Source organism: Daktulosphaira vitifoliae, unplaced genomic scaffold (genome assembly GCF_025091365.1).
Source record: "Daktulosphaira vitifoliae isolate Bord-2020 unplaced genomic scaffold, ASM2509136v1 Scaffold_1, whole genome shotgun sequence".
Taxonomy (NCBI): Eukaryota; Metazoa; Arthropoda; class Insecta; order Hemiptera; family Phylloxeridae; genus Daktulosphaira; species Daktulosphaira vitifoliae.
In genome coordinates, this window is record NW_026099572.1 from 51,090,388 (window position 1) to 51,115,312 (window position 24,925).

Here is a 24,925-nt window from a genome sequence, read left to right on the forward strand (position 1 = left end):
GCCGGCATTCAATACTCCGGTGCACATTGCGTTGTTGACATTTCTTATTGAGCAGTCGAACTGTAACTTTACGTCTAGATGATATGAAGTTTTAAGCATGACTTCGTCTTATAGAAGTTCAATTGTAAGTAAATTCATGTACTTTTTATTTTTTCATATAATTTTATATTTTATATTCATAATTAATAGCCACCATGGAGATCTTCAAATCAGAAGTACTCTTCATCTTCTACAGAACGCCCTTCTACGTTGGTAAGTACTAGTAAAATTAATTTTTACAGTTTAGTATTTAAAATTGATCATTAAAATAAATATTGTGATTTAGGGTACAAATTCAAGTAGGTTTTTAAGTGGTAGTTCATATAGAGCTTTAACTGGAAATTCTGCTCTTCCAATGCGTACTTACAATGATTCGGGTTCTGTTACGGCTCTTAAAGATAAGTTCTCCTCAATGGCAAGAGATAAAGCGGTTTTAGCGGATAAACGGATGAGAGTAGCTTCTTCAGGTTTTGGTAATAAATCTTTGTTAAAACCTGGTGGCAATAATCGTTATGGAACGCCTGCCCCTAAAAGTCCAGTAAAAGATCAACCCATAACAGTATTTGGGGTATGTAATGTTCCGGAAATCAGAACTGAACATCCAGTAGATGTTATGATGACAATAGTAACCCGAGGAACATCTCCCACACCACCAGCGCACAGTAATTTTCTTCGAAGTAAGCATGCCGGCCAACAAGAAGTTTCCATGTCAACAAAACGACGATCATATAATCGAGGCGTCGACATTAATGTTCAGACTGATGAAAAATTTCTGCGTAGTATGCCTAGCATAAAAGCATCTTCAATACCTATTTCTAGATATAAAGTTAATAGACTTGGATATAATTCAACATCAAAAGATACCGGATCAACAAGTGAAAATTCAGGTATTATGAACAATTTTTCATATAGGATAATTCATTATTCATAAACCACTTAATTGATCAAAAAAGAAAAATAATATCAAGAATTATTTATTTGATTTCTAGAAAATTATAACAACTTTTGAAATAATACTCTTAGAGTTATCAACCAGCCATTTTCTTAATTAGATCAACTAAATACATTTGTTCATTAAAAAAACTGTTCAATATTATTTTTATTTTTTTAATTAAGTGGTTCATAATAAACGAATCACATTATATATTCAAATACAATTTTAATATATATATTTTGTTTTTAAGGTCTTGATCAAGATTCAAATTTGTCAGATTCGTCAAACTTTGGGAAATCTCAATCGAGTGGATCAGATTCATCAAAACAACCTCAGCCTAATAGGAGTAGAAAAAGTTCTACAGAAAAAAGTCGAGAAGAATTGTCTATTAGCCGCTCCACGTCTGTTTCAAACACTGCAGAAGAAAAGCCTCCGTCTGGTCGAAAATCTGACGAACCTAAATTAGTAACGATTAAAAGTTTAACACCAGTTCTCAGTAAAGCTATCATCACAGAAATTCCAAAACCCCAATATCCATTGAAAAAATTAGAACCCTCGTCAGATAATATCGAGTGGTTGCAAGAATCAACAAATAAAGAAAATAAAAATGAAAAACGTTCACCAAATAATACAGAAAATAATATGAAAAATGATGGTATGAACAATTATTTTTCTAGTAAAATTCCTACTTATCATTTACGAAAAATGGACTCATCTGACAGAAATCAATGGTTAAAAGAAGCAGAACAAGACATAAATATAGAGGATTCATACACATATCCAGATAGTACGTCATGTTCAGACGCTTTAAACAATAATTCAATTTTAAATAGAAGTCATCCTTATGGTATAAAAAAAATAGACTCGTCTGATCGAAATCAATGGCTTCTTGATGCTGTACATCATGAATTAAAAAAAGAAAAATCAATATCACGTAATGGTAGTACATCTAATCTGGATACATGTCATAGCAGTTCAAATTCAATAAAAAGTACAACGTGTGATCTTATGCTTAATAACAATTTCCATAATAAACAATGGATGGACGAAGTAGAAAGACAAGAAGATATTTTACAAAATTCTTTATTAAATAGGAATGAAATCATCAATTCTGATTTTAATAACAGTAATTATTCTTCAGTTAAAGCTCCATCATATAATCTTAGAAAAATGGATTCATTCGATACCCCTTGGTGGTTAAGTGGTGAAAAAGATAACAGTGATGGTTCAAAATTCACAAAAAGTAACAGTGATCGGTCGATAAAAAGTCCTGATCTTACTAAATCGTCTATAGTCAGAAAAATGGATTCATTTGATAGTCCTTGGTGGCTTTCTGAAGATGAAAATAAACATATACTTTCTAATAGTGATAACTCATTAAGTAAACCAAACGGAGTACATGAAAGTAAATGGTCTTTAAATAATGGATATGATGATAAAACACAATATTTAAATCACATTGGAAATATATATTTAGATGAAACTGATAATTATTATTTAAATAACAATAATTTTGATTCTTGGAATAACGAAAACACATTAGATAACATAGAAGATTTTAGTGAGCCTCATTGGTGGACAGAAGAGTATAAAAATGAAGACACTATAAGCACAAGTATTTCGACTGAAAAACCACGTGATGATCCTAATCGACTCGAACAACCAAATATTAAAAAAGTTAGAAAAATGGACTCATATGATAGCCCATCATGGCTAGCTAGTGAGGAATCTGAATCACAAAGTCATGAACTTAAACACCCAAGTACAGAAGATATTTTAAGTTCAAGTTCAAAGCCAATAGAAACTGTCAATAGTAGCCCTGATTGGTGGGCAGAAAAAAATGAAAGTGACGATTTTATTCGTGTAAAAAGAACATCTTTACGGATAAAAAAAATTGAAAGAGTCGAAAGTAAAGAGAAATTTGACGAAACGCATATTAAAGAACCAATAGAACCTAACTTGCAAGATGAATTAGATCAATTAATGTTATTTATTGGTGGTTGTAGAAATATTGACGAAATATTGGGAAATGAAGCACCCCCTCCGGCTGCACCAAAAACTCCTGCTGATAGCGATTCAGGTATTTATTCTAATTTTCATTAATAATAAAATATTATTCATTACGCTCAAATAAAATATAAACAGCTGCTAAATTTATTAAATAGACGATTGTGTTGAAATTGGAGTAGATCAAGTTCATATACATGATAGCAGAGCACAAACATCAACTATACAAAATAAATTATATACGGTAAGTTGATGTTTCATACAAATTACTCTGAATTGTGCATTTAAAAATCTAAATATTAATAGCTAACTGTTAACATTGAATATTTTAATAGAGTTTACTAATCAAATATGTCATACTAGCTTATATATTACGAAGATGATTTTACATTTAGGAAGTTAGATTGAAATATTTTAATAAGTCATATACTAAAAAATTTAAACTAGCCAATTTAGCTAAATAATAATATTTATCCTTATGTAAATATCAGTTGATTAGACTTCAAAATAAGATATTCTAATTAAAAATGAATATAGATTACAAACATAAATAAAGATAAAAATCAAAGTGAAAAAAAAATTAAAATTAAAGTTAATATTTGTTAACGTTGATAACCAATATTAAGACAACTTTTATTAGAGATGTTACGTTTTAAACACCAAAAATTTCAAAATTTACACAGGTCTTTTGATTTAAATGTTTTAAAATGATATAAATAAAATAAAATAATTTCTGTATTAATTAAAATTAAAAATTTCAAGGAAAAAAGATAAAGAAAATAAGAAGAATCCGAATTTAAGTCGTTTTTTTTTTAATTTCGAGATATGGTTCTATAAATTTATATTGGCTATTTATTATAAAAATTAAGTTATTTTCTATGATTTAATATTATGAGCCACTGAGTAATAGAAACTTTCATTTATATGTTCTTCAGTTTTCTGAGTGTAATAATGCTTTAGATATTCATTTTATGATAATTAATATTACTTATAAATAGGTATATTTTTTAATTTTCAATACAAATGCTTATAATATTAATAAAATGTCTAAAAAGAGAGAACAGAGGTAAACAAAGTACGACTTATACTCAAAAAAAAACTAAAGATTAATTAAAATTATTTATAAAAAAGAATTCAATCTAACAGTACCCATATTAATAATTGAGAGAAATTTATAGACCGAGCATTTATGTATTCGTTTGGATTGTTTAATTACCTAACGTTTGACGAATTTACTCGAATTTTATTGTAATAGTAAAATATACACATTGTAATATAATTAATTTTGTTAAGATTATTATATTTTATTAAGAATATCATAAATTAAAAAAAAATTCTTATTGTAAAACAAACATTAAGGGTGGACTGGGAGACCAACAGCTGAGGGTACATAAAAGTTGTGGCAGTCCTGCTCGTTTCAATAAAAAATTGCTTATTGAGCGCTTAAATAACATAAATATTTTTACAAGTAATTTTATCAATGATATATTTTGTTTGTTCAGTTATGATATTACTTGTTGGGCTTTTGAATGTGCGTTTTTAATATGACATACGATTAAAATAAATTAAAAATCATGAGAATTGCATTTGTAGATTTTTAAAAAAAGTGTTAACTATTGTCTGACAGCGCGCTGAATGATATAATTAATACACTGAAGATAGGCCATGTTAAATTTATTTTAAAATGTGTTTCAACGATTGAAAACTATGAAATTAATTCTAGGCATTGTTTATTTCAAAATGTATTCGCATACGACATAATCAATCAGGTTCATGTTACTGCTTTTTTTATTTCAACTACTTGACTTGATCAATCCAACAAAATGATTGCAAGAACTACATTCAAAACGCTGTACTGTTACAGTGTAATAATGCACGTATTTTTTGAAATGCAACTCGAATGCATTCCAATCGAACATCTCATAGCGCACCAGTGTTTTAGGTATCTCACATAATAGTTTTCGTGGCATTGGTACGGTCATGTATTACGCCTTTGGAAGGTATTAGGCATCCGGATACCTCCGTTCGGTTAGTATCCGAACGTATCCTCTAAACGCTTCACCGGTGGTAGGTAACAAAGACAGCTATTCCCTGAAGCCGCATCGTTCTTTGGGTCGCGTGTACTGCTGTTCGAATCAGCTGCTCGCTATGGCGAACCACTGGTTGGTAGGAGGGGAACACTGCGGCTGTCAGGCAGACACTGTGCAGCTGACCATACGGCAGCGTCCCGGTAAACAACAGTCAAATCCGCGCGTCCGATATCTGCGGTCCGTGTACGGCAGCGTGTTTCGCCCAACAACAAACGTGTTAACATAAAACTATTGTTTCGGTCACAACTAATAAACTCGACGGGATTTGGCTATATAGCGTTTGATATGTCTTAGTAATTTGTGCTGTTTTTCCTATTCCATAAATCATGTCGCTCACTTGCCGCGTACAATTTGTGGACGACACGGACCCGTTTGAGTATTCGGCAAATGTACCGGAACCTCAACGGGCACCGCCGTTGCACTCGTTCTGTCTCACGCTACCGCTCATCAATCAGATTGCTGGAGTGTACAGAGTTTTGAAAGCACCTCAGAGAGTAAGTGTACTTTTTAGCAATCCCTTAATCGAGAATATTCAACGAAACATAAATTGCAATCTACCCACCGACGCGAGAGTAATTTAAAAAATATTACATCATACTACGTGTCCCACGAAAAATTCGTTATTAAAAATACTAATGAGATCAAAATATTGCTTTTAATGAATACTGTGATGAGATTTTGTAGACAAAGTACGTAAACAAATAAAATTGACTTAATGACATCTTTATGAGTAAAATATAATAATAATTCTAGATTTTAAAACAAAAAATCATAGTCTTGGCATCTTTACATTTTTTTTGGACACTAGTTAATGATGAGTGAATTTTTATAATAGCGAGTACAACGACCATATAATTCTCATCGGATCTTTCCGAGTCACGTCTACACAGTCGATATGAATACACTTTATCTCCAGCACACCGGCATTGGGGTCGAAGGCTAAAAAATTCATAATACACTTGAGTACTATTTGCATAAAAATCAGATGGACACCTGGCATCCGATTTTTAACAAATTGTCATCGTCTGTGTGCGATTTAATTTAATGGCCAGTGGTTGTTCAAAATATAGAATTAAAACAATTGATGTACCAAAAATTTACATTTCTAAATAATAACATATCAAGTAAATCCAAATTGTGACAAAAAACTATTATTACGTTTTCACGCTTCTAATCATGACGCATGTTAAGTATTATTATCACTGGTATTACTTGATAACATTTATTACATATTATCTATGGATTTATTTATTTTTCATAAATTTGTATATTTTTTTGCTATGAGTGACCGTATATGATTATGATAAAAAACTTAGATAACCGACTATTTATGAAGTAAGCACTTTATGAATCCGTTGGGTTTTCTTTGTAGTATTGCATACGTCAACTATTGATAATATTATCCACGTTTTACAGTTCACCGTAATATTTAATGTCTTTTTAGCGTTTTACATGGCACGGTCGTTTTTTCGCATAATTCTGTTGCACGCAAATCGGATAAATCGTGCGGCTAAAATACTTTGGACTCGCTTTCTAAGGGCCACCGCCGTCGTCACTCGAGACGTTATGACCAGACAATCGGTGCACGCATGTAAAACAAACACTGTTCTAGTAATGTGCGACAAGCGTTCTCGGAATAAAATAAAATAAAAAGCGATTATCTATAGTAAACAAGATAGCGTGAATCGAATTAAACGCTTAAAAACACCAAATGATTGAACGAGACGGATTGAGGCTTTGGCAAACACGTGATAATGTGATTGCTAATCGCATACGCTGAGGCAACAAGTTGTCAGTCGTTGGACTCGAGTCTTGACGATAGAAAATTGCGTGCCTCCTCACTAACAGTTCCTATTATCAACTATTTTTAAATGCCGTTTATCGAATCTCGTCTTAGTTCTTAGCTTACACCGATCGCTTGTAGTTGTGTAGATTAGCAATTTTCTGCGCCAATTCACGTGATGTGACAGTTGGCCAATATTCAACATGAAACGTGCGGGTGATTACATGAAAAAAGAGCAAACTTAGATTTTCATAAGAAAATTTGCATGTCTGGTCGTGTGGGCAAACCGGTACAGTTTCATGAAAAGAGTACGCCGTTTTCTGTATATAATCTCGTTTAAACATACTTTTAACATTTCTTTTTAACGCAACTTTTAACTTTGGCTTATTATAAGATTAATAAAAGTCCCTCCTCATAAAATGAGTTATTAATACGACCCTATGATAAACATATGGTATTTATATGACGCGGGTAGTTATCGTCATAGTAATTAAACGTGTAAGAGTTTTACGACAGTTTACTTTTTGGTAGCAGTGCTGTTTGAGTAGAAACATAACTTTTATTGCACTGCAAAAAATAATTTTTTGAAACACCACCGCGTTATAATTTTTTAGCAGAACCTGTTCTCGTGAAATCAGGTTGTTAAAAATTTTAAATTCCAAGTCAAATTTAATTGACAGTAAAAATAATAATAAATTGTGTTAACGTATTTAAAATTATCGTTTCCATGTGAGCCGAGGCCAAAAAATGTCTGCGCAACTTTCAAAACTAAAATTTTGCATGCTAATTGTTTAGGTTAAACTACTGCCAAAATTAAAATCATAAATAAACGTTTTACGCCAAATTTCAATAATCTTACGTTCATAATTTCAGGCTTTAGTTATTTTTATCATTGTTAACTTTTAGTTTACTTTGGTAAACCAAACCTTTTTGTACGAAATGATTTGTATTAAAAACTTGTGACTTTCTTGAGTTTTGGCAAATATTCTCCTTTGGTTTACATTTTATTAGCACTCAACATTCACTGAGAGGGATAACAAACATCAAAAGAAAAATCGCGTGATTATACAAGAGAAAAGAAAAAGAATGAAAAAGAACTTAGTATGGCTATTTTTTAGAGAAATATTAGAAAGTAGTCAATAAGGCAGTATAGCACCAGATTTAATAAAATTGAGTGGAATTTTTATTCTGAAATAACATGTTTAGTAAAATCAGATGAATTATAATTTATGCACATTTTCAATTTACGTTTTAGTTTTACCAGTTTATGCGAAAACTGTCTGGATTATTAATTGGGCAACATCAAAAAATTATAATAATATTTCCGTAAATCACATCAAACTAGTAAACAATGTGTGAACAGATTGTTATTTATACCTTATTAATTGAAATAAGATTACTAAGAGTACTCTTTAACGTTTAGAAACTACCGTTTTAAAGATGATAATTATATAATAATATATTTTATTACTGTAATATACAGTCGTATTAATTTATCGTCGGTTGTGAATACTTCTTATTGAGTAGTTTATGAAATTATTTGAAGTAAATTAAAAATACTGTTTAACACGATACTGAAAAAATGTCGATTGTAATACTCAATTTAGAGCAGTCAATTAATGGGCAATTAAATATTGTATAATTTTAATCTCAATCGTATTTAATCACATTCGCCGTTGAAAAACTAATTCGTCTAAATTATTGTAGTGTAACTATAATTGATCTTAAAAAGTTATAATTATGTATTAGGTTCATTGAGTTTGTACAGGTCATGCATGACATTTATTATAATTACTATTTATAATGTATATTAGTTGTACTTTTCATTCCATACCATTATATGAACAAGTGTTTTAAAAATGAAAACTCTAATCATAGTTACTATCATATGAGAAAATTTCGTTTTAAATGTGTAAACATTGGGTGTGTTAGGTGTGTACTTAACATTTTTCGACACAAACGTTATAATGAGACTTCCTATAGATGCGATAACTGAAAAAGGTAAATAATGAAATAAAAACTTGATTACAATAGAACACAACCTACGGCTTAACATAGTTGCACTAACGAACTATATGATAGAAGCAGTTTTGTCGGGCAGTGGTCCGGTTTTTTTTTGTAAATTATTATTGTCTATTCAAATTTACATAATGAAAGGAAAAAAACATTTCTCTTTCATTCTTACAGCGTGTGACATTACAGTGTGACATTACAGTGTGTCACACTTGGGACATAAAGCTCACGCATTATGTTTTTACGCAGGAAGTTTGAACACCTCGATGAAAGANTTATTATTGTCTATTCAAATTTACATAATGAAAGGAAAAAAACATTTCTCTTTCATTCTTACAGCGTGTGACATTACAGTGTGTCACACTTGGGACATAAAGCTCACGCATTATGTTTTTACACAGGAAGTTTGAACACCTCGATGAAAGAAAAAAAAACATGGGGACCTTTGTTAGGTTACTATAGACAAGGTGGTTATGAATTTTATCGATATTCTCTGGCCTCTTACTCGATGTAAAGTAATACACAGGGTTAGAGCAACAAACTGATCTTAAAATTCTCCAATTACCTTTCTTCCATCGTATGGGTTCATATTCGTTCGCACGTAAAATGTAAATGATTACGACTTTAGAATAAGTAATTGTGCACTGACAACCTCGTAACCATTTTATTAGGTACTATTTTTTATGCGTGCAAATGACAAGTCGCGGCATGTGCCTTCTGTTATTATGTCCGAACGAAAAATAAAAACCGAATTACCATCGCAAATATTTTAATATCCATAAATATTTCAGTTCGTTCATTTACCCTAACCATAAACCTAAATAGACTTTTTAAGATTCAATTATTTTTTCACATCAAAATGCAATACCAGTATGCATTTCTGCTTAGTGTATGAAATATAAATTATTTTATCTGTACACCGAGATCATTAATGTTGTTTGTAAATAAATAATGATAATACTATCATTATAATATATGTATACAATTTTTATCTCGTGCATATTAAATAACTCACGAAAATGATACAACAACAACAACAAAAATTCCAGTTTATTATAATTACAATCGATAGTGTTATTGTTTTGTAAGCTATTTATTATTTTGATAGTAATTTCTGTTTGATAATTGCTTAAAAATACACCTATTCATATTAAGAGTGCATAAATTATGTCAATATTCATGTATTCCATCATTTATAAAATATTTTCGAATTTATTGATGCAATCAGTATTACTAAAACTGAAGATTGTCCAATAATTGAATAGCTATTGCATTATAAATAACAATAACAGCGTTTGTTTAGGTCACACAGTTTTATTGTTCCGTTAAATACTATATTTCTATTTACCTAGTAATATTTATTGTAGGTAATTACTAGGACAATAGAACAATCCTATAATTTCTTCATTGTCGTTTCACTTCCGCTAAATTTTTTTTACAAAGTTTGAATTTGTAATAATAATAATTACCATTCAATGATTTTATTATTCATAAACTTCATATACTGTAAAAATTAATAAATTTAAATTAAAATTTTTTTTCAGCTTAATAAAACTCACTGAAAATTAATCCTTGTCTAACTTTAAAACTAGAAATAAAATGCAATATCAAGGGGATTTATAATAAAACTATTATATGGTTTCGATAATATTTTCTAAAAAAATTTTCCATGTTTTAAATTTATTTAATTATTAAAGTTTAATAAATTTTACAAATAAGAATTGTATAATTAGGTTTTTATGTATATATGTATGGAAACTTGTTTCTATTGTTCTCATTGTTTATAACAGTTGAACTGCTTCTACACTTTCTGAACATCTATATATATATATATTTGTTTATCAAATTTGGAGCACAATTTTATTTTAAAACACTTTTATTACACTAGTAATGTACTTTTTCTTCAAATATTATCATTTGTTATTTTAAATGTATTTAATAAATGATACATGTATCATTTAAATTCTGTTTTTAGTACGTGTTTTAAGTGTTATCATTATATCAATAAAAATATTTTCTATTCAAAAAAATGATAAAATAAAAAACTATACAATAAATCATTGTGAACATATCAAAATTTGTTACTTAAAAAATGTAATATTAAACTTTTTAAGTAATAATAAATAATACAAGGAATATGTTTTACAGGTTTTCCTTTACTTGAAATCAATTTTTATTGCTTTAATAATTTGTTTAAATAAGCATTATTTTTTATTTAATCATTTAAATTAGAGTAAAACATTGGTATATATGATGTTATATTTTTAAATATCACTATTAGTTATGTTTAGTGATACATTTTTGAATATATTAAATAAGAGTGAAAGTCTGCACTTTTGCATTGATTTTGAATTTTATTACTTTATAATGGTATTTTACAGTATTTTTGTAATAGTATTTTGTTTCCTGAGTAATTATAGGAGTTAAGTTAACTTTTCGTTTCACTCATCAACAATCAATTGCATACACCGGCAATATATTTATATTTAAAATATTTATTTATGGTAATGGTTTTTCGATACTTAGTATTTTGAGCAAATGTTTATTCAAGTACTTTAGTCAGGGAGTAGAAATCATGAATTTGCATTTTAAAATGTAGAAGAATGTCGCACTGAGACCGGACTTGGTCACTCATAATAGGAACGAAAAACTGGTTTTCTAGAAAAATTCATTGCTTTTTCCACGAACGGGTATAAGTCGTATACTCATAGTGCTGTTTTAGTTTCGAATTGACATTTACAATGTATTTATCGTTTTTTTTTGAAAAAAAATTTTACTTTGCACATCAAGGTGCGTAAATTATTTTGAGTTTTTTTTTCAAACGGAATTTTCCAGCCAGTTTGGTACGTAGATGCAATAATCTTTAAGAACATGACAAAATTTGATGTATTTTCTTTGCTTATAGGTATCTTATGTGATTATTTTTAGAGACGTAAGCATACACCGTAATACGGTGTGTAGGTGGTTACTTTTACCCATCCGCTTGCATTGAATTTGACCCACTTTTGTACGCCAAGTGATAAAGCGATTTTTTATTTTTTGTTAACACAATGAATAATGTCGAGTTAAATCTTAAGTAATAGTAATAAAACTATAAAACTTTCAAGCTGTCACAAATAAAAAACGTATGCGATGCCGGTATAGAATTTCCCGGTAGTTGGGCAACTTTACTCTGTATAGCTATAATTAACACTTGAAATTAATTTATCCTTTTACTTTTTCTGAAAAAAAAAAATAAACAAACTCAATATTGCTCGCTCCGTCCCATTCATTTAAATTATAAATGAAGTGTAAAATCTTGTCCAATATTTTAGTATCTTGAGTTTTGGAGTACAATGCAATATCTTATAAGTAAGCATATTATTTAAATGATTTCTGTTATAGAGAGTGTTGAATAAGTAAGGAAACATATCAATTGTTATAAACAGTGAAACCAATAGAAATTTAAAATTTACATGAAAGTTTCTGAAAAAAATATAAATATTTTTTTTATACAAAACGCTTAAAAATTGAATGTGTAATGCTGTTATGATAAAGTTATCGCATCAAGTTATGTTCGTCATTACTTGCATGTATTTTCCTATAATTTTCGAAGTATCGAGAATCCTTATAATGAGAAACCTTTAAAAAGCAGTTGCGTACGTTTTCAAAACTAAAATTTATTTATACTTTTTGTTATATCTTTTAAGTAGATTAATAACTGTAATCCTTGGTAGTAATATCGATTTAGACCTTTGATGAGAGTTATATATCATTATAATCATTGGGAAATATTTTTATTGTCTAGTCTGTTACTTTTATAAGAGTAACAGAGAAATATTCATTTCTTTCTTCTAAGAACTTAAAACACATTTCAGATTCATTATATTTAGATTTTATGTACAGCTCGTTGTTTTAATGCACGTATTGTATTGCACGATGTTAAAACTGGTCTCCTATGGGGCAATGTTTTTACTGCCCCCTTGTGCCCTTTCCCCGTCTAATAGCACATACTTAGACACGATGTGTATCAAAATCGCCTCATACGTTCAAGTTCGGTAACGTTGAACAATACTGCGGGTACACACTTAAAAAAAGGACAAGTAGTGGAAGACAAGGGTACAAGGTTAGATTACCTCCTACTCGTATTACGCGTTGTTATTGCCGTTTTTGAACCATAACACAGAGCAAAAGTTGAAGTAGGAAAAAATAAATGGTAACTGAAAATAATTGAACGATTGTCAGCTATTTGCGGTCAAGTGTAATTATATTTTCTCGAGAGACAGAAAATCGTCATTACAATTTCGAGATGGGCGAAGGGAAAGAAGAAATGATGGAAGACAGTACAGAAATAAAAAATAATGTACTTGTATATAATATAATAGCGCGGCGATAAAAGTCGTGTAACCTAGTGATTGTAACGCACAACCGGTTTGAATGATATCTCGTGTATAAATATACTAGTCTTCTTTTATTCTTATTCTTTTTAAGTTTTTTAAAGATCATTTATCCTTCACTTTGTCTGGAATATACATCTTTTTCTGTTAAAGACATTATTAAACTCATTAATATTTTGAAATTGCGAATTTTAATTTAAAGAGAATTTTATATAATCGCTTAAGAACGTGAAAATTTTATTTACATTTCCAACACGTGACGATTTATAATTATTAAATCAATAAAATTGTAGGTACACCTTAATGAATTAACCATTGTGCATTGAAAAAACATATTAATTGGATAGGTTTTATTTTTTATTACAGTTTTTTTTCGACACTATTTAATATAAGAAAATACGTAAGATTTTTTTAAATTCTTTATTTCATATATACGCAAGTAATAAAAAATATTTAATTAATTAAAATTTTTTATATAGTAGACATTTTAAATTTCATAGAATGTCAGTTATTTCTACTCGTTTATTTTAATATTTATTATTATTCATAACAACATATCAAAATTTTTAAAGGAATCGCATTTCACTTCTAATTATTTAATCACTATTTTATTTAAATATCTATTTATAACTTTTTTACACCTGTCGAAGTTATTACGGCGTAAATGGATTAATGCTGAAATATTTATCGCACATTTTTGGTATTATTTTATTTTACTCGAAAAAAAAATTATATACTCTGATATTTTTACTCCGATACTAAGTATTGTTATTGATTTTTATTTCTTCATTTTAAACAGTAATAATAGTGTATAGTTTTAATGAACTATTAATTATCTAGTCATATTTTTTAAAGATATTGCATGTGTTCAAATACATAGTTGATCATTTTTTTTTTAATATATAGAATGTGTATTCGAACATTAAAGTAAAAAAATATTTAATTAACATAATGGTGCATTTTTGTTAAAAATACAAAATAATTGTAGGAGATTAAAAAGTTAAGATCCCCATAATTCACAATTTTGATTCATCTATATAGGTGTTCTGTAAGCAAGGAAACGGTTTTCTATTTATCCCATTGTTTATAACAATTGACCTGTTTCTTTACTTATTGAACACCTTGTATGTTTTTACTGTGGAATAGTATTTTATATTTAAATATACCAACACCATAAATGATATTCAATTACACAATAAGTATATCTAATCAAGTGCAATTTGATATTGACGTACACTTAAAATAAAAAATAATTTTTTTTATTATCGCATATTGATTTATAAAATGACCTTTATCATTTGAAAATTAGGATTCAATTATTTTACATAACATATAATTCCACCTTATGTGGTTGTCATCACAATAAAAGAGCCGTGCATCTTTGATTCTTTTATTTCCAACGTTCCAGAGGTCATGTTTTATGATGCATCATTTATGAGACAGAATCATCTCTTTCACTACACCCGTCAGTTTAGTGTCCCTTCACCTTTTCACCGTGCGATCTCGTCTAACTCACCCGCGCTGACCTTATCTGCTAAGCCCATCTGATTTGATTTATAATGTCCAGTATACGAACAGATGAGAACCTGCCAGACTCTGTAACCGGAACACATTATTAGTATCACGCCCCTTTGCGCTGCCAACACGGTCGCTGTCCGTCACATGGGCCTAATGTTGGGTCTTTCTCGATAAAATGACCTTGTAAGGCTATTATTACTTACTATTATACAGACAGTTACCGATGAATACTATAAAGTCCCTATGTATACATTTGATTAAAATTCTGTTGCAGTTTTTTTAATTTCTATAAAAAAAAGTTGAACTTGATACTTTTTATAGAATGTACTGTTATCACATAGAGGTAAATTGCCATAGATGAACTGAAAAAACGTATAAAATATAATGTTAAGTTTTCAAGAAAGATTTTATAATTTTATTCCAAAACTAATTTTTCATTTTCGATTCACTTGTAAACAATTATTATATGAAATGGATTTTCATTGTATATTATTGTACGTTTCCATTATTTCGTTGTGGTGATGAACGTTGTGGTTTAGTTATATGAATACTTTCATAAATAAATTATATTATATTTTACTTGGTACAATAATCTTAAGATCCAAAAAGTAATTTTAAAGTTATACGATATCATCCTAATCTTATTTATTTTAGTCATGATGCCTATGGTCGATTGAGAGAGTATAATAAATGGCAAATAACAATAAATTGGAATTGTAAAATCGTTTATGATTATTTTTTGAAATACTGTGTTATGTTGTAGATGTAAGTAGGATTATTTCAATGTTAACTAAAATGTCAACAGATGGTCACAATTCTGGAATAATGTTCAACGATACATGTTCATATTAACTTTTGATAGCCTGAAATGGCTTTCTATTTGCACAAAACCATTTACCTAATTAAACAGCGCTTTCTCAAAAATATCAACTCCAATATTAAATCTATATAAACCTATCTTTATTATAATATTTGAATATTAAACATGAAAACTTAAATATGATACTCGTACCGTGTCCTTTTGACTATATCCAATATATATTAGGTAGAAACGATAGAGCAAGCTAGTTTATGAGCCATAAAATTTGTTGCACCTGTAAACGTATAATGTTTAATAATTCGAGCATAAGATAAATCAGAAATATTCCGGCTATGATTTTTTGACATGAGAATAATTGGAGTTTTAAATAAAAAAAAAAAATAGAAATTTAAAACGGTTTTTTTTATTTATTAATAATTTTCAACAATTAAATACATTATCGACAAACTTGACATTCTACCTAATCAAAATAATTGAAGTTTTGGTTACACTTTCTTATGGCACCTAGTCAATAACCAGCGAAATAAAGTTTCACATGTTATTATTTTATGGCAGTTCGTTAAAGTCTTTTTTCAAGTTACCCCAATTTTTATTTGCGCATAAACAAACAAAGATTATAGCTTAAGCAACTCTTTAAACAATAATTATATTTAGCATGATGTATAGTAGACACATATGAACGCCAATGTAGATGTATTATGTTTTAATTTTCGCATAAGCCTATCGTTCTTAACGACTATTTATTATTTCATGTCACCTGATAGTCTTGTAAAAAATATGATATTCGTTTATTAGGTAGAAGAACAGGAAGTATAAAGCTCAACATATTTTTTCACGTGTATTCGGTCGAGCTAAACTGTTAAGTGCCATTGGGATACATAGAGTCGATAACTTTTACTAGTAGTAAAAAAACTAAATTTTCAAGTATTGAATTTATGACAAACGCGTTATAATTGTAACATAAGTTACTTTTTACGGTAGATCTTATAAATTAAAGAAACGGCGTCTATAAAAAAATAAAACAATTGAACGTTTTATCCTTAAAAAATCAAAATCTTAACATTCTGTCAATTGTCAGCGTATTGCGGATTCCATTTAATCGATTTAACCATTTCATTTCTAAGCGAGTGTTTAATTCGTTTTAACTAACAAAGCCACAATAGGTTTCCATGCGACATAAGTGAGCCGAACGAGGCCGACTCTTCCTCTCTGTTTGTTCTTTTCTTTGCTGACACCGCTCATTGCTAAATCACTGGTAGCTACCGCCAATCACGACATCTGCATCTAGTCGGGACCCACTAGGACGACAATTACAATAATTATAAGGATGCTGCGAAGTTTTTGTTTCGGTCGCATCGTGTCAACGGTTTGCGTGCTCCGTGTGCTGGTTAGAACGTGTTATCACGTAGAAATATTGTAATATTATTGTTATTATACAGAGAAGCTGCAGGAGGTGCAAAACGGCGGTGTTTCACGGTCGGGCGGTTCTCACGGAACGGAAAACAAAGAGGAAAAGGCGCCGGTGTATGCGACGAAATGCGTTGCTTAGCGCGATCTAGATTCATGTCGTCAGAGGCATGTCGTTGTTGATTTTTTTTTTGTAAGTTCACGGACCTTTGGCCCGTTGATAATTACCGACTCGAATCGTGGTTGATTCCTGGCCTCATTAACCGCCACAACGGGAAAAATCCTCTGCTACCCCGCACGCTCGTTGATGGACCGTAACTATCGTCCTCTGCTTCGCAGACTAAACACCGTCACCGACGTACCGCGTCGAGAAGAACCGCATCTTTAACTTCTACGCCTCCCCTCTTACCCCCTAACGAACGTGCTTCGCGGTTCCGTACTTGTCTAATTTTAGGATTTTACTTCACGACTGTGTTTTGTTTTCCAGTTGGACGACGCCGCCCTGCAACTCTACAAGGACGGCGATTTCGGATCGTACTTGGATATGGAGGCGTCCATATCGGAACAACAAGAGGAGTTCGATGGATTCCAAAACGAGTGAGTAATACTTAGAGTTACTTCGATTCACTTGAATTAGTAGCTTGAAACGTTAAGGTTAAGTGATGCGTTCCAAAGAAACACTATAAGAAATGATTCCCGAAAATCTCCTTACGTCAGTATGTTATTTCAATATACACGTTCATTTTACGCACAAGTAGCGTAATTTTGACTTAAAATATCGAATATACGTACACTAATATAACAATTTTGGCAAAAATTCCCCTTACATTATATGCATTAAAAACTTCCTATACGTTTATGTGAAAATTTTTTTTTTCAAGAGTGAACCTTAAATCTGTTACGTTATACGACAAACCCAAAAACACCGACACTACTCTGAAAACAAAATTGATTAAAACTTAATCCATATAATTTAGTAGATAATACTAGTTAATATTATTGTCAATCAATTAATTATTAGTAATTACAAAACAAGTTGTTAATATTGTATATTATACAAAAATTATTTATTTTCTTTTACTTAACATTTTTAATAAATATAATGTGTTATTGATAAAAAGTAATTATTTTCTGTTTATTTTTATTTACCATATATTGAATGGCCAAACAACATTTTTAAAGCTATAAAATGATCACTATTAATAATTTCTTAATGGCATATAAATCTACATAATAACATTTTTTTAGATATGTTAAATTTCATGTTAGAAAAAAATGTATTTATTTAAAATTTTAGAAAAATAATATATTTAAAATTAATAATATATATATATATTAACATATAAAAAAACATACCACAGTAATTCTCATCTACTAACTAAATTATTGTAAAGTGTATCTTTATTTTAATGTTATGTTGAAATGCTCAAAACTAAAGACTTTATCTTTATTATATTAACTTCACTTAACCAAATAAAATGTTTTCATGTATTATAAATTTGTTGGTCAATTATTTTGAATTAAATACATTTTAAGTATTACACGTTTAGAAGTTTGAGTATATATGAAGTAGTAATTATTAATCTAGATAGTAAAAAGAAAATAATAATAATAATAATACAAGATGTGATTTCATAGTTTTTGCATGAGCTGTGGTTATTTTGAAATATAACAGAGAGATCTCATAAAACGTTTAGATCTTAAAAACGGATTGGATTTGAATTTTAGTCACGATTTTAGTTTATTAAAAATGTTATTTTGTATCCCACGGTAATTTTTTGCCATCAAAATTTACTGTGCATACATTTATCCAAACTTATTTTTCATTTTCTTTAATAGGCATAAAATCATTTAATGTATTTAAGTAAAAATTTTATGCATAAAACAAAATACGGTTCTTTTTTCAATATTGACACGAATATTTAATTATTATTAAAAATAAAAATATTAATTTATAATTGACATGTCGTAGTTTATGGTGTTATTGAATTTATATATTTTATTTGTTGTTAAGTATATTTTTAATGTTTATTTCAGTAAAAGGAACTCGATCGTTCTACGCACGCAGTTGTCAGTCAAAGTACACACAATAATTGGTGAGTATTTCATAAATCATAGACGACTAAAACACATTTACACGGCAGGATTACCGACAATCAACATTTTGGTACAGTTAAGTGAGCCGGTATTGTGTGCGTGGAGAGCGTTATGACCGACGGTCGTTTCGATTGTGTATCACACGATTTTTCAGTCGTCTTTAAGTTTGAATAAAGAAAATTCTCGAGATAATATTATTTGTAACTAATAATGATGAGAACAGTAATAATTGCTCTCATTTGCGCGGAATCGTCCACGAAAAACGTGACCCTTTGTATATATTCTTATTGTATTTTACAGACAAACTGATAAACTCTGAAGGAAAGGAGCTAAGAAGATGTTTGTTCGCGCTGAAGCACATATTCCAGGTGAGCGTTCACGTTATGGGTAGCACGTTGCAACAATAACCCTTTTGTGCGCGTGTTTGCCTGGGGCACACGTCTTGAGGTTTAAAACAAATCTGTTTACCGTGTGCGTCAAGTGATTAGCATAGCAAATAGTCTTAAGTATTGCCAAGGCGCCCTTTTTATTAATAAACATAAGAAGCATTATATAAAATAATTAATTATCATACTATTCTTTCTTTTAATATACGTTACGTATATTGTAGGAGGATAAAGATTTGGTTCATGAGTTTATTCAAAATGATGGTCTCAAATGTCTCATTAAGTTAGGTTCAGATGTTGACCAAAACTACCAAAATTACATATTAAGAGGTAATTAAGATATATACTAATAGTAATGATATTTTCATATTTGTGTTAAACAAGTTTTTTACTTCAGCACTTGGTCAAGTTATGCTATACGTAGATGGTATGAACGGTGTCATTGAAGATAATTCAACAATCCAATGGCTATATTCATTATTAACATCAAGATTCAGGCTAGTAGTTAAAACTGCATTAAAACTACTTCTAGTCTTCATTGAGTACGTCGAATCAAATTGTTTGATCTTCCTACAAGCCGTCCACACAGTACATCAGTCTAATAGTTCGTATATTAGGCTACTTAACGAATGTGTAATATTATTCCAATTAATTTTTAGGTACTCCACTGTGGAGTAATGTAATGAAAATACTTACTGAACCCGATATGATTGATACTGAACTTTTGGTTTACGCGATGACTTTAATTAATAAGACTTTGAATGGTATACCTGACCAAGACACTTATTATGACCAAGTTGATGCTATTGAAGAACAGGGTATGGAACAAGTCATTCAAAAGTATGAAAATGTTTACTAGTATTTTAATTGTTGTTGTATATTACATTAGAATAATTATTTTTAGATACATGTCAAAACCTGGTACAGAACTCGATCTCTTAAGACAGCTCCAAATATACGAAGTTGTTTTACAACACGAAGATGGTGATAACAAATCAACTCCCATTAGAGTAGACCATTCTATTAGGTTAGCATTAGATATTTAGATATTTATTTTTATAAATTTAATTTAATGGTAAAATTTAAAAAATATATCAAAATAAATTTGAATAGGAAAACTTTAAGGAATCGAAAATCCTTAACTTCTTCATTAGACACAATGGAAAGAAGAAAATCTAGAAGACATTCAGCCGGTAATTTGTCAATTCAAATGCCGTTACTGATGGAAAGACTAGAAATTAATTCACCGTTACCGAAATCAACTAATAAATTACCTCATCCAGGTTTGTTCAATAATCAGATTCCAAATGAATTTGCTTTAATTGTCCTTAACTTTTAAATAAAATAAAAACTTTGTCCTTGCTTTATTTTAAATTAAAATTGAATTACAATATAAAAAAAAAAACCCGATTTAAATCATTTATTACACATGCTTTAACTAATTTAAAATTAATATAAGTATGTTGTGATCGTCCTTGTGTAGCTATTTTTTTTTCGCTTTACATCAGGGGAAGATGCTGGAGTTACTCCTGGCTTAAAAAGAAGGAGAGAACGTGCTCAAAGACAAAGGAGCATGCTTCGAGAACAATATAAAAATAATATTTCTCGACCAGACTGGTCAAGTACTGATGATCAAGGTAAGCGCTTAGCGTTTTTAATTGTTGTTATGATCCGTCGCATAAAAAATGATAATCACAAAGTAACACATAATTATTATGTAATACAATTGTATAAAAAATATTATTTTGATAGGTGAAAGTTCCGAAGGGCAAAATGGATTGTATCCTCTTAATTTGTCACTTTGTAATGGAGAATCACAAGTCCAAAGGGAGAGTTCGGTTAAAGACTTGACACAAAAATTAACGAATCTTCGAAGTCCAGATGAGTCTCCGACAAAACTTGCACCTCCTCTAGGCGACATGAAAGGAATAATATCAAAAGCCATGGAAGGTATGATAATCATATATAATTCATAAATATAAATAATTTAATACATACAATTATTGCGTAGGACTTGCTAAATCTCAATCAAAAAATGAGATGGTAAAAAGTCCTACTTCAGAGGCATCCGTTGATATAGTATCTAAGAAGACTGAAACAGATTTACATTGGGAAAAACTAGTTAGCGAATGTGATCGTTCTCTTCAACTATGTGATTTGGACTTTTCAACTCTTCACTCCGATGATGACACAGACATATTAGAGCCATCTTCATTGTTGGGCGGTGTTCCTCCACCACCACCACCTTGTCCTATATTACCATCAACACAACAACATGTTGTAAAAAAAACTAAGAAGACTGTAAAACTATTTTGGAAGGTAATTTTTTAAAACTTTTGTTTTCCATGTTGACATCTTAAATAAAATAGTTTAAATGATATTTTAGGAAGTTCGAGATGATCCGATCGCTAGAATTAAATTAAATTCCGAACGTTTGCTATGGGAAGATCTCAGCCCAGTTGAAGTTGATACTCATAAACTCGAGCATTTATTCGAATCTCGAGCTAAAGATTTTATTACTAAGGTATGATTCTTATTATATTTTTTAATAACATAAATTACATAAATGTTAAAAATTATTGCTGTACATTTGGCATCATGGTTTTGGGTAACACAATAAAAGTAATGCATCTGGTGTTTTGGAAGGTGATAATATATTATAACTCTTGATGTAATTAAATTAATATTTTATAACATTGATCAGTATAGTTGTACTTGGGAAATTTTTATTAATTTATTTATTTAGTAAAATATACCATACTAAATAAATTTTATAATTTAAATATTGTACAATATCTATCATCTTAATAAGAAAAACTAAAAAAAGTACTGATTTTTGAAAATTGAAATTTCATTTTATAATATTATGTTTATTAAAGATGAAGAATTAAAACCTTATTTAACCAAAAATTAAATTTACGTCATTTTAGTTTGTTCTTAACATAACAAAAATAACTCTGAAAAAATTTAATGAACTATTGTTTTTAATTGCCCAATCTAACACTAATAAAAAATAACAATACAACTACCAAAATTTTTCATGAAAATTTTCAATTTCTTTTATAAAATAGAAAATTAATAGAGAGTTCAGGGTATAATTAAATTACTTAAAAAAAATTTATTGTTGATCAATATTATAATATAATAATGCTTAATAATCATTGTGAAGCTTGTTAATCATATTTTGTTTGTTTAATGCAACAAAACTGAAAATTCATGGATTGTACAAATGATTACAGGAGGTAAAATATTTTTTTATGCTTATAATTGGTGGTAGATATTTTCAAACAAAAGCAATTCTCATAAGTAATTGTGTTTTAAATTTTAGAAACAACAAGAAATGAATAAAACTAAAGAAGTTATTGTGTTAGATCCCAAAAGATCAAATGCTATAAATATAGGCATGACTAAATTACCTCCACCTAGGTCTATCAAAGCTGCTATATTAAAAATGGATCCAACTGTTATTAATAGAGAAGGGATAGAGGTAAATACATAGGTACTATTATTATCGTAATAACGAGTGATTAATCATTCCGAAATGTTTTAATAGAAACTCATGACTATGCTACCGACTGAGGAAGAACGTACAAAAATTCAAGAAGCACAATCATCTTGTCCAGATCTCCCACTTGGAAATGCAGAACAGTTCCTACTTACACTAGCATCTATATCAGAGCTTCCAGCTCGATTAAAGTTATGGTCTTTCAAGTTAGATTATGAAAATATAGAAAAAGAAATAGCTGAACCACTAATGGATCTTATGCAAGGAATAAATATTTTAAAAACCAATCAGACCTTTAGAGCTATATTGGGCACATTGTTGTCAGTAGGTATATTTTTAAATGGTACAGAAGTGAAAGGTTTCCAAATAGAATATTTAGCCAAAGTGCCAGAAGTTAAAGATACCGTGCACAAGCACTCTCTTCTACATCATTTATGTCACATTGTTATGGATAAATTTCCCGATTCTACAGACTTATATTCGGAGGTAAAACGGCATTAAAGTGTCGCAGCATTTCTGCAATTTTTTGTTTAAGGCATTTTAAATAATTTGTTCTTCTGTAGATTGGAGCTATTACGCGTGCTTCTAGAGTTGATTTCGGTGAAGTAACTGTCACATTATCGAGAGTCGAACAGGAATGTAGAGCTTCTTTTGATCATCTCAAAACGATTAGCAAACACGATGGAGCATTAGCTATTAAAACTAAGTATAATGTGTAATAAAACTCAATTAAGGTTCGTTATAGTTATATTTAATGGTTTTTTAGGATGTCGGAATTCCTCGCCGACTGTGTTGAGCGTATAGTAGTGTTAGGTAAAGTGCACCGACGAGTGATGAATCGTTTCAATAAGTTTTGTCTTTGGCTCGGAATACCTTTACACAAAGTTCAATTTACAAAACCAAACGAATTGTGTCGAACGGTATCTGAGTTTGCTTTAGAATACCGTACGACACGAGAGCGTGTCATTCAACAGCTCCACAAGAAGGCTAGCCATCGTGAACGTAATAAAACTCGAGGCAAGATGATCACCGAAGTTGGAAAAAACAACAACCATAATTCAGCCGACACAGAACTCCGGCAACTGTTGGACAAAGATCCTTCTAGTAGAATATATTCTTGGAGAAATCAAGGCCGTCACTCAATTGGTTAGTTGAATTTTTTGATAATTATTTTTACGACTGACCCGCACTTATGCTAACTTTGGTTTAAATTGTTCAATTAAAAAAGCAAATACAAATGGTGTTAACTTGAATAACAATGATGACGAATTAATTGAAAGTCTTGTGAAAACTGTTACGGCCACTCCTGGAACCAATCCGAGAACAACTCAGAGAGAACGAAAACGAACTAAGGACGCTCACAGAAAATCACGTCAGTACTCTTAAAATAATAACTTGTTTTTTAATAAATTCGAAATATTATAAATGTATATGTTTGATAAATCTAATAGTCATCAAAAGGTCTCGAACTAGAGATGCTATATCAAGGCAAAGTAGCAGTCATTCTCGTAACTCGATGTCGTAGTGTTGGTAATTTCAACTTTGTGTATTCGGCCTTTTCGTTTGTGTTTGTGTAGTGATAGTATATTCTGTATTGTATAAAACTTATACAGTATTAACAATATTTCATATCAAGCAAAAAAATAAAATATCATGGAAAATAATCTGAATTCATGATGTTCAATGTATATTATTTGTTTCACTTTAAAATGTAAGAATTTTCCCTTCATTCATTCATTTTTCTGATTGCCTTACCTGTTCTATGAAGTGGAATTAAATAGTAACTAGCATTTATTTTAGTGAACATTTTTTTTTATTTATAGAATATAACATTTTTAATATCATACTATTGTGCGTTTCATCATTTTATTTAGATATTTAATTTGCTTGATAACCATTTGTGTTTTTATGAATGATTGAACTGTTAATAATTATATATATATATATACA

At 29.6% G+C, this 24,925-nt stretch overlaps 1 protein-coding gene across 8 annotated transcripts in view; it reads left to right on the forward strand.

The window, feature by feature from the left end:
* Positions 1-24,925, forward strand: part of LOC126897041 (FH1/FH2 domain-containing protein 3) — a 25,511-nt gene continuing 586 nt past the window's right edge. Inside the window, exons 1-23 of one of the 8 annotated variants that reach the window (XM_050670399.1) lie at positions 2-124; positions 190-252; positions 326-926; positions 1,224-3,053; positions 3,139-3,224; positions 17,475-17,584; positions 19,025-19,083; positions 19,385-19,452; positions 19,695-19,800; positions 19,868-20,074; positions 20,130-20,310; positions 20,375-20,497; positions 20,584-20,753; positions 20,979-21,107; positions 21,223-21,420; positions 21,482-21,789; positions 21,857-21,995; positions 22,797-22,957; positions 23,024-23,461; positions 23,539-23,681; positions 23,742-24,121; positions 24,204-24,347; positions 24,427-24,501. In XM_050670399.1, coding sequence (XP_050526356.1) covers positions 98-124; positions 190-252; positions 326-926; positions 1,224-3,053; positions 3,139-3,224; positions 17,475-17,584; positions 19,025-19,083; positions 19,385-19,452; positions 19,695-19,800; positions 19,868-20,074; positions 20,130-20,310; positions 20,375-20,497; positions 20,584-20,753; positions 20,979-21,107; positions 21,223-21,420; positions 21,482-21,789; positions 21,857-21,995; positions 22,797-22,957; positions 23,024-23,461; positions 23,539-23,681; positions 23,742-24,121; positions 24,204-24,347; positions 24,427-24,500 — 5,745 coding nt within the window. In that variant the 5' untranslated portion in view covers positions 2-97 and the 3' untranslated portion in view covers position 24,501. Of the gene's footprint in view, positions 125-189; positions 253-325; positions 927-1,223; positions 3,054-3,138; positions 3,225-5,210; positions 5,565-17,474; positions 17,585-19,024; positions 19,084-19,384; positions 19,453-19,534; positions 19,554-19,694; positions 19,801-19,867; positions 20,075-20,129; positions 20,311-20,374; positions 20,498-20,583; positions 20,754-20,978; positions 21,108-21,222; positions 21,421-21,481; positions 21,790-21,856; positions 21,996-22,796; positions 22,958-23,023; positions 23,462-23,538; positions 23,682-23,741; positions 24,122-24,203; positions 24,348-24,426; positions 24,506-24,925 lie in introns of those variants that run through there. The other 7 variants (XM_050670400.1, XM_050670401.1, XM_050670402.1 and 4 more) reach the window with 7 other exon arrangements.